Here is a 16,705-nt window from a genome sequence, read left to right on the forward strand (position 1 = left end):
TCTGAAGCTTACCGTAAGTTGTCGTCGCGTTTTCACCCGATTTAACGCAAAAAGAAACGGCATACCGTCGGCCAATATTTTGCGGTTTCATTTCTGTGACGAGAGACACAAACACGTGTTCACTTATTACAGCACAGCTCACGACCGAGCAGTCGCATCAATGTGCCGCTTGGACTAGAAGTAGCTTGTAGACCAAGGTCAAAGATGGTGTGCCTACGCAAGCTGCAGGGTTGCCACAACTTGCAAAGAAAAATCAGTCTCATTACTTTATTGTCGCACCTCGTATATTACCTGCTTTATAATGAACGATGTTACGGTTCCCTTATATTCTTATGAAGTCGCTCGGTGATATCTTCGAATAATTTATTGAAAAAAAGATCGTCATCGGTTTACATCAGTTTTTAATTAAAAATAAGCGATATTCATTCGTGTAAAGTGAATTAATAAATAAGTGGAAGAAGTGAGTTTCCAAATTTATTCTAGTATCCTGACTGGAATCTATTTAACAATGAAATTTAACATCAAATCTATTACGATGACGTAATCGTTATTATATTATAACTCTCGCTTTGAATGATGTTTTCATACGCTAGTTTTCCAACATATATTACAGCGTGTCTTTCTGTTTTAATAACTAAGCTTAATTACATAGTTCTGTAGATACACGTTTTTTTTTACATTTAGTTTTCAAATTAAAAAAAAAATTATTTATATAATTGCTTTACGTATGCTTTTATCGCAAATACTTCTCACAATTCTCCACGTAATTTAATTTTAGATTTGCGTTTATATATTTTATTTGGATAAATTAAATTCGATAAGAATTAAACGAAGTTAACCAAAATATTTAATATTATACATATATTCCTGGATTATTCTCCTCCAAGTATAAGTTTACTTTTTTATCTGTTTATTGACTTTTAAAGTACCCAAATATTAGTACGGTGTAAAATTATTTATTTAATTTTAATTAAAATGCGACTAAGAAGTAAAATCTTTTCGACCTAAATTTATAAGAAAAAAGTCAAATATCTGAAATTATCAGATTTAAATCGATTTTCAAATACAATTTATTTAAATTTAGTAAGGATGAGTAGAGTACTTATAAAACCGGCTAATAAAATGATATAATCTTTCAATTTCATTAAAATCTTACTTTAAAACGTATATTCTGACCGTAATCGCGGTTGTATTTTGTTTAAAAATAAATGAACTATTTAAAATCTTTCTCAAAATTTTAGTAGTAGATAATAAAAGGTTTTTCAAATTTTTTTACTGTAATAAAGTAAGTACTTTCTGTTCTCCCTATCAAACATGAAGCGCATTCTCACGTCACCATATATTCACGTGATAACATCGCGTAAATTCTGGTAGTACGATTAATATTTTATTTTTATTTTAATTTTAAATATTTACAGAAAACTGTAGGTATAAATTACTTACTCGATAGCTGAAACTTGTATTACCGAACAAAGCAGGATGGTAAACCAGCCGATCCAGATTAAGGTCATACTGGTGTTATGAAAATAATTTGAGTGATGTCACTCCAGTGTTACATCTTTCCACCACCACGATGACGACATGATGACGAACTGACGAACAATCATGTCGGATAAATAAAAAAAATTATTACTTTTTTAGTTCCTAATATTCATGATGATAATTCTTCATTAGACTGTAAAAAAAGAAAAAAAAATACATTACCAGTTTATCATAAAGGAAAATTAATTACACAGTTATCTTTCATAAAAATATATATATTAGTTTAATAATGATATAGCCGGGTTATTTAAACGATTAAAAATCTGATGTGGATAACACATGACTTCTTTGCACGCATATTAAATTACATTTTCAAATTAAAATTACATAAAATTTTATTTAATTAATAACTTCTGATATTTTCATTTTTTTATTGTTATTATTGAATTATTTATTGTATTTTTTTTTTACAATCTGAGAGTAATAATTTTAATAAATCAATAAATTTAAATTAAAAAAAGGAGATGAAGTCGGAATAAAACCGATGTGCCTCCCCCTTGTAAGATCCAAATATTTCATTAATAAAAATAACTCTGGAACCGATGAAAATAAGTCCCGCTTATGATATACCGTTAAAAAGCTCTCGATGAGGGTTTATTACGGCAGTTAAGAAAAAGTTCAAAATCCAAATTTTTGGATATTGGGCTTTTTTGGACACTTTTGGTCCAGTCGATTGCAATCAAAGGGAGAGGTGCACAATTAGATGTTACAACAGTCCTAAATCCAAAATTTCAACATATTATGGCCAATCTTTTTTGAGTTATGCGAGATACATACGCACGTAGGTACGTACAGACGTCACGCTGAAACTAGTCAATATGGATTCAGGTATGGTCAAAATGGATATTTCCGTTGAAATCTAAAACCGAAATTTTACACGATCACAATACTTCCTTAACTTCGTACAAGGAAGTAAAAAATAGTGAAATATACGTTCATTGAAGTAGCTTCTCGGTACAAGAAAGAATGTCGTAAACGCATCCAGTTATATCAATTATAAAAAAAATATATATATAGAGGAGGATGTAAATTACTTCAGCCACCCGGTGTATATAGTATAAAATTCTCTTAAATTTTCTGTTTAGCACTCATAGATACAGTGTGCTATATAAATTCGTAAATCAGCTTGATGAAACGTCACAACTGTAAAATTCAACTTCCTTATATGAAACAGATTTAGTTAAATATCAGTACTTTCTTCAGTTGAATTACCGTTAGCTCTATTGTTAACGGTAGTCATCTTAAATACATTTGATTTGGAAGGAATTATATATCTGATCTATCATTATGTCTCCTCGATTATTATGCCATTTGTTTTTAAATTTCGTGTTTTTTAATTTTCATGTTCAAGGGTGTTGAGATAAAGGTTTAAATATGTTATATATAAAATTTGCTGTAGTGTGTTCTATTTCTGGAAATTATTGGTAAAAATCGATTCTGATATGTGTTTCTTGAATCTACAGTAAAAAATAAGAAAAATAAAGAAACTCAACCTCACCGAGTAGTCGTTAAAACAGGAAAGGCCACTTTATTTCTTAATATTTTATTATCTTTATTTCTCGTCACTTTCATATAAATTTCGGAATAAACTTTTTTCCAGTTTGTTTCGAGAAAGCGTATCTAAAAATTTGATAGCTCGGAAATTATCTACGACCTTCGTTTTCATGACGGACTGCTTTCATTAGAAAAAAACTTCATTACGTAACTTCAGTAGAATGAAATTTATAAGTAACATATAAATAAGGTATGTTTAAAATAGAATTAGCTTTCCGGCTGACGAAAAACACATAAAACACACAGTCTTTATCGTGGAACTCAAAATTTCGACACTATAAAATTGTGATAAAGCCGGAAGCGCTCTATGCGGCAGAAATCCTAAGGCTGTGCAACATAGGTCTACTAGAAAATCTAGAAAAAAAGAAAGGAAAATTATAAGAAAACCTTTAGGTCATAAATTTAAAAATAATCACGAAAATTTAATTCCAAACAACAAACTTTATACTAAAATTGAAAAACTATCACAAGGAAAACACGAATTGCATTTTACTCCCGTTTATTTTGAATGAATAACAGTAGATCGACAAAACGGTTTTTTCATTTCTTCCGAAGTAAAAAAAACTAAAGGCAAACGGTTCACACGAATCCAAGAAAACCTAAAAGAACTGAAGATAACCGAAGAAATTATAAGAGAAAGAGAATTTTAAAGAAAATATTAAAGGATAAAAATAAAAAATTCCAAGAAGCGTCAAAACGCAAGAACAACAGAGCTCAACTTTTTGAAGTATGAAGAAAAGAATGAAGAGGTACCGGGCAGATAGAGAAACACAAACAAAGAAACGACGTTAAAAGATAAAAAGAAACAATAAATAAATTATCTGATGTGTTCCAACGTGAATTATTCGGAGGAAAAAAGATACGTCTAATCAGAATAATTTATTTCTTTTGGATTTACAACAGAGAAATCGATTTGATTTCGTAAAATTCTATTAATAAATATTAATTTAATTTTTCTGATATCGTATAAGGATAAGAGGAGAAAAATCTGAAACGCACATCTTTATCGATCATTGGTCGCAATCTGTTGTTCTATTGGCCAAGAAATATGATCGGTGCTATTTCTTAAAAGTTTATTACTTATCTGAGTTTTTAATTTTTTACATTTTCCGATCGATTTTATTACGTATTTAACAACTATTAAATTAATAATAGTTATTATGAAAAATTTTGTAAATAACCGATCAACTGGAACGTCGTACTTAAAAAATTTTATTTAAATTTGATTTAAACGACTTAAATATTTTATGGAACATTAAAAAAAAATTCATGTCATGTTTACAATATTTTCTTTTTTTTGAATAGGGAATCTTGGAGAGCTGCATCACTGGTTTGATGCAGCTCTCCAAGATTCCCTATCTAGTGCTAGTCGTTTCATTTCAGTATACCCTCTACATCCTACATCCCCAACAATTTGTTTTACATACTCCAAACGTGGCCTGCCTACACAATTTTTCCCTTCTACCTGTCCTTCCAATATTAAAGCGACTATTCCAGGATGCCTTAGTATGTGGCCTATAAGTCTGTCTCTTCTTTTAACTAAATTTTTCCAAACGCTTCTTTCTTCATCTATTTGCCGCAATACCTCTTCATTTGTCACTTTATCCACCCGTCTGATTTTTAACATTCTCCTATAGCACCGCATTTCAAAAGCTTCTAATCTTTTCTTCTCAGATACTCCGATCGTCCAAGTTTCACTTCCATATAAAGCGACGCTCCAAACATACACTTTCAAAAATCTTTTCCTGATATTTAAATTAATTTTTGATGTAAACAAATTATATTTCTTACTGAAGGCTCGTTTAGCTTGTGCTATTCGGTATTTTATATCGCTCCTGCTTCGTCCATCTTTAGTAATTTTACTTCCCAAATAACAAAATTCTTTTACCTCCATAATCTTTTCTCCTCCTATTTTCACATTCAGCGGTCCATCTTTGTTATTTCTACTACATTATATTTACAATATAAATATTATAATTTAAAAGAATTAATTTTAACCTTTTTTCAAATAACGAGAGAAAAAAAACAAAAAGAAACGGAAGTATACCTAATTCACGTTTACGGCAGCTGGTCTGAAATATGTTATCTAACTCTATAATCAAATGATAAATACTACTTGCCAAAATTCTCATTGGATGACTAGGTGTTAGCTCTCGTGTATTTTCTGCAGGATGAACAGCGTATATATCTCATTTAAAGAGATAAATCGAGTACGAATAGCCGTTTGACTGCGTCATCCTTTGTTGTCGCATCATTTATATCAATTTGGCTCGGCTAATAGTAATAGAAATATTCGTTTTTTATATATAAGGCTGCACATGAAAATAATGGTTTCATTTAATTTTTATACAATTTAATGATCGAAAGGAAATAAAAACATCATGCGAATAGTTATACGTTAGTTGAAAGCGCTGTTGAAAAAAATATAGGTTACTGTTAAATATTTAACCAAACTTTAGACTAACTCATTTCAACTTCGTTATTAATAATTTGCTTAAAAAAATAGTTTCAACGAGATTTGAAATAGATAATAGTAGAGTTAAAAGCGAATGGTTTACGCTTTATTAAAAACGATTTCAAATTAAAATTATGAGATTGAGAATCGATAAAATACATAAAAATGAATATTTGTCACGTTATGAAACGCATAGAAAATAATAAAAAAAAAGTAAAATGTGTAGTTATAAAAACAAGTTGAATATGAAACGAAACAAAATTTCACTTCAAATGCTGGAGAATTTAAAAAAATATTTTTAATAGCGAGCATTTAAAATAGAAGTCTTACTCTATTCACAATATTTAATATTTCCGCAAGGCTTATCATAATTGATTTGAGTGTTATTTTCCGACCTTCCTTGCGATTCGAGTCGATGCCCGGATTGCGGGACTGATGATAGCGGACTACCTCCTCTAAGTCTGTCTCCGATGCGAGTCGAACGTTCACGAGCTGTTAGGGAACTTGAGAGAATACATTCCTTTCTGGATCTCCGTATTAACTGGATGATTCGCGATTAGCTGGTTTTTTCCGCGCCCTTGCGGTGTGTAGGTCTTAATCGAGGTACTCGACCGTGTTAGGATCCCGGCTTAGGCATTGGATCGGTTGGAGGTAGGCGCATCGGGATCGTACCAGGATAATATTGGTATTGCTTATGATTCGATTTGGGGCTCCCGCTGGTGGCGGTGGTCGCGCCGCTGGTGTATGTTAACCCGTGCGACCGGAGGTATGGCTTCGGACCGGAATGAGGTTGCGTTCTCCTTGTTAGGTGACCTAAATTGGTCAGCTTATTTAGGTGTAGGTCTGAATTTCTATGTTGCGTAAGACATAATTTTGATCGGTGTGAGTGTAGCACTGATTTAACATTAAAATCGTTCGTTTTCTGAGGCATTCACAGTCACGAACGGTGCTGTCAAATCTGGACTAGTTGCGGTATTCGCGCTTCCGCGGTTTCGGTCAGTTAGTTTGAGGGAATCGTGTTAGGTTGGATGTGAAGATGTCCGTTTGAGGTCTATTTGAAGGCGAAATTTGATTTATATTTTACCGATGCAAATGTCTGCCGAGGCATTTACATCGGTGGCATCCCGACCGAGGCCTGGCTGATGACTGGCTGATTACTTTAAAATGTGTATTTTTCACGTTATGAAACGCAAAGAAAATAATAAAAAAAGTGAAATATATAGTCGTAAAAACACATTGTATATGAAACAAAATAAATAATGGAGATTTTATAAAAGTATTTAATAGCGAATACTTAAAATAGAAGTCTTAATCGTTCTGTGATGAACGACAAACTGAATAGAATGCTGCAATCAACAATAAAATTTGCCGGTTAAGAATATTGTGTCGCCTGGAGATCTACTGCAGGAATAATCGTCGAGAGCAGGTTTTTATTTGTCTTCGAATAGGGCACACTAAACTCAATCGTGGACATCTCATGACTCGGAGCGATGTACCCGTTTGTATTCGTTGCGAATTACGGTACAATTCATCCTTGTGGACTGCGTCTATTGTGCGGCATCGCGTCAGAAATTTAAATTAGGGCTAAATATGGAATATTTTAGGGGAAAATCTGACGATGGGATTTCTTGCGTTTGTATTCGAATATTTAATAAATATTGTAATGTATTTTAGCGTTTTTTATTATATGTTTTCAGTTTTTACTATTTTGCCTTGCGCATTTTGATTGTTAATTTATTTATTTTATATTACGGTTGTTTAGTATATATCCGTCATACGGATATTAGCGTTGGTGTTGTTGAAATAGTTTTTTGTTACAGAAGCATTTCTTCCGGGGGCTAATAACAACAAATCTTCGTTGCGCCCCCCCCCCCAAAAAAAAACAGTTATTAAATTATTATGATGTTGATGCTCACTTGATGAATATATTTTTATACTTTCAGCACGATATAAGAAATAATCTCGCGGAACATTTTTTTTTGCACTTTATGAACCGCTAAGAATGTACATATCAATTTTAATCAAGCTAAGCCGTTATATGATGAGAACTTTTTAAACAATTTTAGGGTTCGCTTTTAATTTTCAGATTTTTTCCTTGTTTCAAATTCTTTTTATTTCCTTGTACGAAATAATCGCGAAAAATTTCGGTTTTAAGATTTGAACGGAAATATCCATTTTGACCATCCCTGAATCCATTTTGATTAGTTTCAGCGTGACGGCCGTACGTACGTATGTATATCGCATAACTCAAAAACGATTAGCCGTAGGATGTTGAAGTTTTGGATTTAGGACTACGGTAACATCTAGTTGTGGACCTTCCCTTTCGATTGTAATTGACTAAACCAAATTGTCCAAAAAAAGTCCAAAATCAAAAGAAAATTGGATTTTAGACTTTTTCTTATCTGGAGTAATAAATTCTTATCGAGAGGTTTTCAACGATGTATTATAAGTGGTATTTATTTTCATTGGTTCCAGAGTTATGGCCAAATCAAATTTTACTCGTAATTAATGAAATATTTGGATCTTACAAAGGGAAGGCACATCGGTTCGAATCCGACATCATTTCTTTTTTTCTTTTTTTAATTTAAATATATTGATTTATTAATAATTATTAACCTCTGATTGTAAAAAAAATTACGATGAATAATAATTCAATAATAATAATAAAATGAAAAAAAAGTACTTTTCATTAAAAAAAAAAATAATAATGTATATGTGTAATTTAATAGGCGTACAAGGTAGTAATGTGGTGTCCACATCAGATTTTTTTCTGCATGCTTTTCCAATCGCGGTTTTTTTTTTTAATGGGAAATAAAAAATCAATCATTCATTGATCAGTCAAAACAACTTCAATTGCTGTTTGGATGATATTTCACTAACAAATAAATATGATTAAGAAACAACAGATATACTAAGCACCAATAAGTACAGTAGTAACCGGATTAAATTGTTTACGATAGAAAATTTTGAAAGATTGATGATAAACAAAATTAAATGCAAATAGTGAGTGCGTTTGCTTTTGATAAAAAAATTATTCTACCAGCTGAATGACGTAAGTTCTGTTTTTATTATCCGTTAGTAATTTATAATGTAAACTATTCAATTTATCGGCAGAATAATTAATTTTTTTAATTTCACATCTATTTTTATTACTTTTATATAATAATAATAATAATAATAATAATTTTTTAAAGTGAAAAGTATACCCTTTATCGTTAGAATAATCAATTTTGCTACTGTACACTTTTTTCTATAATTAAACCGGATACAATTTTCTTTAATTTATTAAAGTGCTATCTAAAATAAAATTTTACGTCTTTTTAGTGGAAAAAAATTTATTTATTTATTTATTTATTGACAACTATTCGTCTCAATTAAACTTGGGTTCAGATGTGAAGGGTTTGTTCAACCGGAATAAATACATCAAAAGACTTGTGGTTTCTCTGTGATAATCGGGATGAAAAACTCAATTTAGCTGTTTTGCTTTACGTAGCTGGTGTAGCCGAACGGTTTAAGGCGCCAGTCAACAGCTGCTTGTGCGATATCCCTAACAGAGTACACTGTGCGCAGTGAAAATAGTTAAGCGATCATATTCCTGTTTCGATATTTGTTTTCCATTGTTTGGTGTTTATTCCTTATTACTTTGAACACTTAATTTTATTGAAGTCGCTAATGTTTCTTATCGTTGATGCGACTATAATGAAAAAAAAGAAGATAAACTTTCTATATTTTTAATGTTGTTTTTAACGAAAAACGTAAAAAGATAAATGATAATTGAATTCTTTGTCGTTTTTTATTTATTGATGTTCCCGTTTTTTAGTGAAAATCAGTAAATTTTTTTTACGTAATAGAAAACGCTACTCCCATGAAAAGTATGTAGTCACAAATTTCTTTTAAATAGGATGTACTGTAAATAATAATGACGACGATGAATTTCTTAGCATGACTCCTGTGTTAGTTTTGATTTGTGAAAACTATCGACCAGATTATACTCGGTAGTTATATTTTTTTATTATTTCTTCTAATGTTAATTATGAGTTAAGATGGCCTAACCTTCGATTTCGATAAAACTTGAAATATATGTTATTTTATTCGAAGTAAGACCATAAAGTGGTCTTTACTTCGTTAATAGTTGTTAAAGTTAATATTTGTAAAAGCATTACGTTTACGATTCACAGTTTGGAGATTAGCTTTTACTGGCAATACGGTCTTGGTTCTAATCTTGGTAAAAATTAAAATATCCGTTCTTTAAAGTAGACCGATAAAAGTATAACTAATAATCGTAAATACTTCACGATACGCCCTGTGAAAGCTGAATATATTAATCAAATAACCTTATGTTCCGAAGCTGTTATTGAAAATAATAATAAAATTATTATGAATAGAAAATTATTAAATGCAATAAAAAAACTCACGATCGTAGGTGACGTGAAATACCATCCGTGGAAGTTTATAAGGATTTCAACTTAAAAGAGGCCACATCACTCAGTATTTTTTTAAATGCGTATATTGGTGTGAGACGGGTAAAATAACGTGAAAGATGTTGGTATGTCTGGAATTGGAGTGGGAATGGCATTTTATTGCCTGCACATTTGACTATTGCCGGTCCGAGTCAAGCACTGGCTTTTGAACAAGATGCTTAATCGTGTGTTATTCGTTAAAATGCGGTTGAAGAATGTGTATTCGTGATGGAAAGTTATTTAGAGACGAAATCTCATACTGCGGGTCGGAGAAAGTTCAGGGAGAAATTTGAAAACAAGCACCAGTGAAAAGTGTTATTCAGAAGTTAGTTAAAAATTTCGTGAAACAGGTTCGGTGTAAAACCAGAAAGGTTCCCGACACAGTCAGTTTTAACGACGCAGATGGCACAGGCTATTAAAGCGGGAGTTATAAGATCTTCGTGAAGACTAAGCCGGTAAGAACACTTAACTAGGTTCAGCCCGGCTGCGGTGAGAAGAATGCTGAAATTTTACCCGTATTAAATGTAACTTTGATACGTATCGAATCCTTGAACTAACTAATGCCGATTTTGCTAAAAGGTTCGCGACTGTCAACGGTTCAAGAACTTCATTAGAGGCGCCGTCGGCGTTTCAGATTAAGTACTTTTCACAGATGAAAGGTGGTTTAATTTTGGTGGGTATGTTAATAGTCAGAACGACTGACCCTGGGGTACTAAAACCTGAACATTTTCTTTGAAACCCACAAAAAATAGGCGCGTAGTGTGCGGTTTCAAGTCGATGAATAATGGGACGCTTGTTTTTTGAAAAGACTGTGGATGCTGCAGTCTACCGAGAAATTATCCGACAGTTTATAGTCTTTCTGCAAGTGGATGAGCATGACTGCAGGTTGCAACAGGACAGGGCCGCTTGCCACAGAGTTTGGTCTACTATGGAGATGCTACAAGATTTTTTTTTGGTGGAAAAATCATTTCTGAAGCACTGAAGCCCCCAATATCCTTTTATTTGACTAGTCCAGACTTCTTCAAGAAGTTGTTTTTAAAATCATTCCAAACACCCTGCAGGAATTGAAGACAAACATTACCGATATCATCCAGGAAATAGACAGGGTACAGTTAACAAAAGTTGCCAGGAACATCGTCAAAAGTTGATAAGTGCATACAAGTGGATGGACAACATTTTCAACAGCTTCTATAAATTATTATTTAAATATTTGCCGATAAATAATACTTATGAAATAAACTAAGTTATGAGGGCTCTTTTAAGTTAAAAAAGTTGAAGTAGAAGACAGGGTTCATAATTAATCAGTAGATTCTGTTTATGTCGATCATAATTAAGTGTTATTCATCTAATTTATCTTCTGTCATTAACATAATTATCATGAATGTTGTTGGTGTGTTGTACGTTTATTTCTGACCACGTACAGTGTACCGATTATGAGCACATAATTATTAGTTTCATTGATTTAACACATACACATGAAAATTTATGCCGATTTGAGTATCATAACGGGTGGATTGACTTTAAATAATATATAAGTAGTTATTAAAAAATTGAGAAATGTTGACTTTAAATAACATATTTAAAGTTGAATCAAAATTGGAGGTGAAACCCACCTTATCCAATGTTGTTTAATGCAACTTCAGAAGGGATGTAATGCTTTTACAAATAATTGGTTTTTGTTTGTTTTGATTTTAAATAACATGTAATTCAGGTTTCATAAAAATCGGAGGTGAGGTCGTTATAATCCACAATTATTTTCTTCTTCTTTTTTTTTGTTACACCATGAAGTATTGTTGATTAAAATATTTTAATTCCTGATAGTAAAGTAATAATTGTTGTGGCTAAAATAAAATATATTGATACATTAACATCTATTTCTACTGTAAATATCTGGTAAACTGAAACAATAAATCCTAAAATTCTCATTAAATAGCCATATGTTATTATTTTTCATATCCCATTTGAAATATGTATGAATACTTTGCTCCTGTTTGACCAAAAAATTGAAAATGTTAAGAATTTTGAAAAATGCGTAAGATTTTTGATTAATTAGAAGTAAAGTAGTTTCTCTTGAAATAAATGATATAGAAATTAATAGTAAAATTACTGTAAGCAATATTCATCAGCAAAATGAAACTGTATTTTGTTTTTCTAAATAATATTGTATATTTATTATTGTTGAAATAATGAATATAACCCCTTATTTAATTCTGTAGTGATTTGCTTAATTTAAAAAAAAAGAATATTGTTTAGCAATGTCTTACCATCCTATATTTTCTAACAGATTTTATTATATATTTATTTCATTTTAACAGCTACACTGAGTTACACGTATTTAAATAGACGTCAGTCTATTGATATATCTAATATAATCAACCATTTATTGCATAATTATTATAATTACTTGAATAGTGGTATGTTTTTGTACGTTTAATCATTCTAATATTTGTAAATAATGCATTAGTTTATTTGTTATAGTATCTTAGAGAATAAGCAGAAATACAGAAAAATCTGGCAATATAATTTGATAACCGATTAACTGGGTGATAATCAATACTGGGTATGAGATTGACCAGATGCGATCAATGGTGCGATCAGTACTGCTTTCTTATTGTAATTGGACTTTAAAAATTTCTGTATTATCTGAAAAATTTTAAATCTTTTTCATCATCTGATGTGGAAGGTCCATGTAAGGGAAGAGAGAATATTAAATTTAAGGAAGTGTATTGGTATCTGAAGTGGTGATCATAACTTTTACTATCTAACAAGCAGTTGTTCACGACTAATCTGAAACCAACTTTGGAGTATTACAAGCAGCAGCAAGGTTGAGATAATGCAGTGATTCCAAAACAAATTACTGAGGAGCACAACAGAAGCGTCATGATTCGTAAGAGACAGTAAGATATACAAATATCTGGATTTTCCATATGTACGAGAAGAAATAGAGTGATTCAATACAAAATATAAACTGCGGCTAAACAACCATGTGAACTATTTAGCTATTAACCTTCTAGACAATAGTGAAGACATTAGAAGGCTAAAACGACTCCATGTATTGGATATTGGTGACTTTTTTGATTTGAGTTTGAGCTGCATCAACTGTGTTACCTATCAATTCATTATTTCATTTCGTTTAATTTTAGTTTCATTTTCTTTTTTCCTCTCAGTGTTTCATTTTTTCTCTTGTTTATTAATCCTTCAATTGTTTCGTGTTGAGTCACCAATGTTCTCTGACTGTACTGTTCTCTGACTTAACTTTATGTGTGTACTACTGAAAAAACATACTAATATTCCTACTCAGAACATTCAGTGTACTGAATGTTCTGAGTAGGAATATTAGTATGTAATTTTGAGGAGTTTTGATGAAAGCCTCTCTGTATGTGATTTTTTATGTGATCATATTTACTTATTGTTTTTTTAATATTGTAACCGATTGTACACTTTATTTTGAGAACAAAAAATAATTTTTACAAATTTTACTTCTTATCTACTGCGATTTTAACAGATAAACCACATTAGCCTTTGTAGATAGCTGATAACATCATTATGATAGTTTAAGGAATGAGAGGTTGAAAGTAAAAATGATGCTATGTCTATTTTACCTCCATTGCCCATTGACTGGAATATGTTTTCTTCACTATAATGAACGATGTTACGGTTTCCCTAAATTCTTATTGAGTCACTTTGTAATGTCTTTAAATAATTTATTTTATTTAATAAATTTAATTTAAAGAATTATTATTGGATTCCATCAGTTTCCAAATAAAGATAAACGATATTAATTTGTGTAAAGTGTATTAAAAAATAAGTGGAAGAAGAACGTAACCAAATCTATTTTAGTTTCCCAACTGGAATCTATTAAACAATGAAATCTAACATGAAATCTTTTATACTGTAATGTAGTCTTTATTATATTCTAACTCTCATTTTGTTTGATGTTTTCGTTCGCTGGATTTCAAATATATAATATACCATGTCGTTCCATTTTAATAAAAAACTGAGTTATGCAGTTCTGTAGAGATAGTCATTGTTTTTAAATGTAGTTTTCAGATTTATTCAAATATTTAATTTTTATTTATATATTCTAGGAAATGTTTACATATAAATTGTATTCCGTCAATTTTCATGTGAAAATAATAAGAATTTTTTAATAAATTAAGAAAGGAGATGGGAGGTATTTCTATTTCAACTCGATTGTCAATTACTAAGAATTTATCTTATTCTAGAATTCATTAATATTTAGTTAAAATCTTCTTACTTTACTTCGCGGCAATCATAGGTATTGAAGACCATGTGCTTCACCTTCCCATCTCTCACTATTTTAAGTCTCCTTCATCCGATTGTCACTCCCACCCAGATCCATCAATTTATTACGGAACTCATCTATCCAAATAATCGGTCGCGACTCAATAGATGATTCTTTAAATCAAAAATGATTTATCCTCTGAGGAGGTATAAGGAAAACTTGACTTGTCCATCTAAGCTTGTTGATATATATCCGTGTCTTTTCTCGTTCCAATACATCTCTATCGCTTATTTGTCCCTATATTCTCCTCATACATTTAGGTTTCAAAATCAGCAGATTTTTTTTATACTTGTCAAATTTTGATCATAATTTTCAAACTCATATATCGGCTTTGTATCGCAAAATGTAACACATTATTGTAGCGAAAACTTCATATTTATTCTACTAATTAGTTGTATAAAAACATTCTTTATAACAGATGATTGACTATTTCACTAACATCAGTGCCCAACTATCAAATTTTAATGTATAAACTGAGAGAGATGTCAAAAAGGCAGTGAAGAAAGAGAAAAATGAATCTTGACATAGGGGATGTGAAAAAATTGATGCAAATATTGGGCGATCAAGGACAAAAAAGGCACTGGGAGTGATTAGAAATTTAAGGAAAGATGAATGATATGGTGTGAGGGTAGAAATGATTAGGTTGTCTGAAATGTGTATTATGAAAATATGTTTACCGAAAATCGGATGGAATTCACAGGTAACTTGGTAATAGAAGTAAGAGAAGGAAGGGATGAAGTCGAGGGTAGAATAATGAAGAAGGAGATTTGTGACGCTCAAAGTGAGTAAAGGTGGAAAAATGCCGAATCCCAGTAGAATTCTGATGGAGTTGGTGAAAAATGCTCCAGAAGATGTGGTTTATATATTGGAAAACATTTTTAACAGATGTCTGTTGGAAGATGCTGAGGTTCGAGATGAATGGAAGGTGGCTTTTATTAGTTCATTACATAAAAAGGGAGCAACAACTGATTGTTGTAATTATCAAGGAATTACTTCCTTTGTCAGAAGGTTGTATGGATGTAAGACAAGAATTGAGAAGGAGATGGAAGTCAGGAAGGAGAAGTTTTAGGGCTGGGAAGTCATGTATAGATAATATTTTTACTTTACAACAGTTAAGTAAGAGGATAGAAAGAAATAAAGAAACATAAATAATTTTTGCAGACTTGAAGAAGCCTTATGATACAGTACCATTGAAAAAAAATTATTTGAGGTACTGTACTCCAGTTCAATTCATCATAAATATCAAAATACAATTAAAAACTTGTATGATGGTCAGATCAAAGTGGGTTATCAGCTGTCATCTGGGTTCAATCCCACTAATAAGTCTCCGTCGAGATTGTTGCTTATTCCCGACGTTGTTTAAAATATACATCGATGGGGTTTTGAAGAAGTGGCAAGCAAAATATAGAGGTATGGGAGTGAAGGTGGACGATGATTAATATACATTCATTATTGTTTGCGGATGATCAGATGATTAAAACTTTGGATGATTATGATATTGAATGCATGAGAGGAAGCCGCTGGAAGTATATGAGAAATGAGGCTGAGAAGGAATTCTGAGAAGACCATATGTTTGTGGGATGTAAGCGGTAGATTTGAATCTCAGTGGCAATATTGTTAAAGGTATTGAAGATACTTAAGTTAAGATACTTAGGCGTTTAACTTAAATAATTAGGAGCAATTCTTTCTAAGGAGGGACCAAATAAGGCTGATACACATAGCAGAGTGGTTCAAACTTGTTTGGTTTGTTTCGGTATGGAGGTCTGATGTTTTGGGAAAGGATTCAAAGATACGAATTTACAACTCGGTAGATAATAATATAATGCTATACGGGGCAGAAACGTGGGAGATGAGGAGTGACAGATAGTGGGTGGAGATGGATGTTTTGCGAAGAAGTACGGGAGTTTTGCGGTTACAATATACTCGGAATGAAGAAATCAGACAGAGGATTCCAGTGACGAGTACTGTGTTGGAGGATGTAGAGGTAAGGAGATTGAAAATGGAGGTGTGGTACAGTATGTACCACATCTCCATTTGTGTGGTACAGAGGTGTACGTAAAATGGAGCGATATAGGAAGCTTACAAAATTATTAGAGTGGGTTCCTGAGGAGTGACGGAGGGCGTGATGGTATCAATAAATAAACGAGGATTTGATACGGATGCTTAGAGTGATCGTGAGGCTTGGAAAATAGGATGCGAAAGATGACAGCAATTAACTTCTTTTTTTGTCTTCAGTCATTTGACTGGTTTGATGCAGCTCTCCAAGATCTCCTAGATCTCCTATCTAGTGCTAGTCGTTTCATTTCGGTATACCCCCTACATCCTACATCCCTAACAATTTGTTGCTTGCCTGCACAATTTTTTCCTTCTACCTGACCTTCTAATATT

The 16,705-nt window shown here is 31.7% G+C and overlaps 1 protein-coding gene across 3 annotated transcripts in view; it reads right to left on the reverse strand.

The window, feature by feature from the left end:
• The window catches only part of LOC142320404 (gamma-aminobutyric acid receptor subunit beta-like), a 186,859-nt gene that overhangs the window by 103,324 nt on the left and 66,830 nt on the right, over window positions 1-16,705 (reverse strand). For all 3 annotated transcript variants that reach the window (XM_075358112.1, XM_075358111.1, XM_075358110.1), the window contains exon 2: window positions 1,444-1,675. In XM_075358112.1, coding sequence (XP_075214227.1) covers window positions 1,444-1,511 — 68 coding nt within the window. In that variant the 5' untranslated portion in view covers window positions 1,512-1,675. The remainder of the gene's footprint in view (window positions 1-1,443; window positions 1,676-16,705) is intronic.

Source organism: Lycorma delicatula, chromosome 2 (assembly GCF_047948215.1).
Source record: "Lycorma delicatula isolate Av1 chromosome 2, ASM4794821v1, whole genome shotgun sequence".
Classification (NCBI taxonomy): Eukaryota; Metazoa; Arthropoda; class Insecta; order Hemiptera; family Fulgoridae; genus Lycorma; species Lycorma delicatula.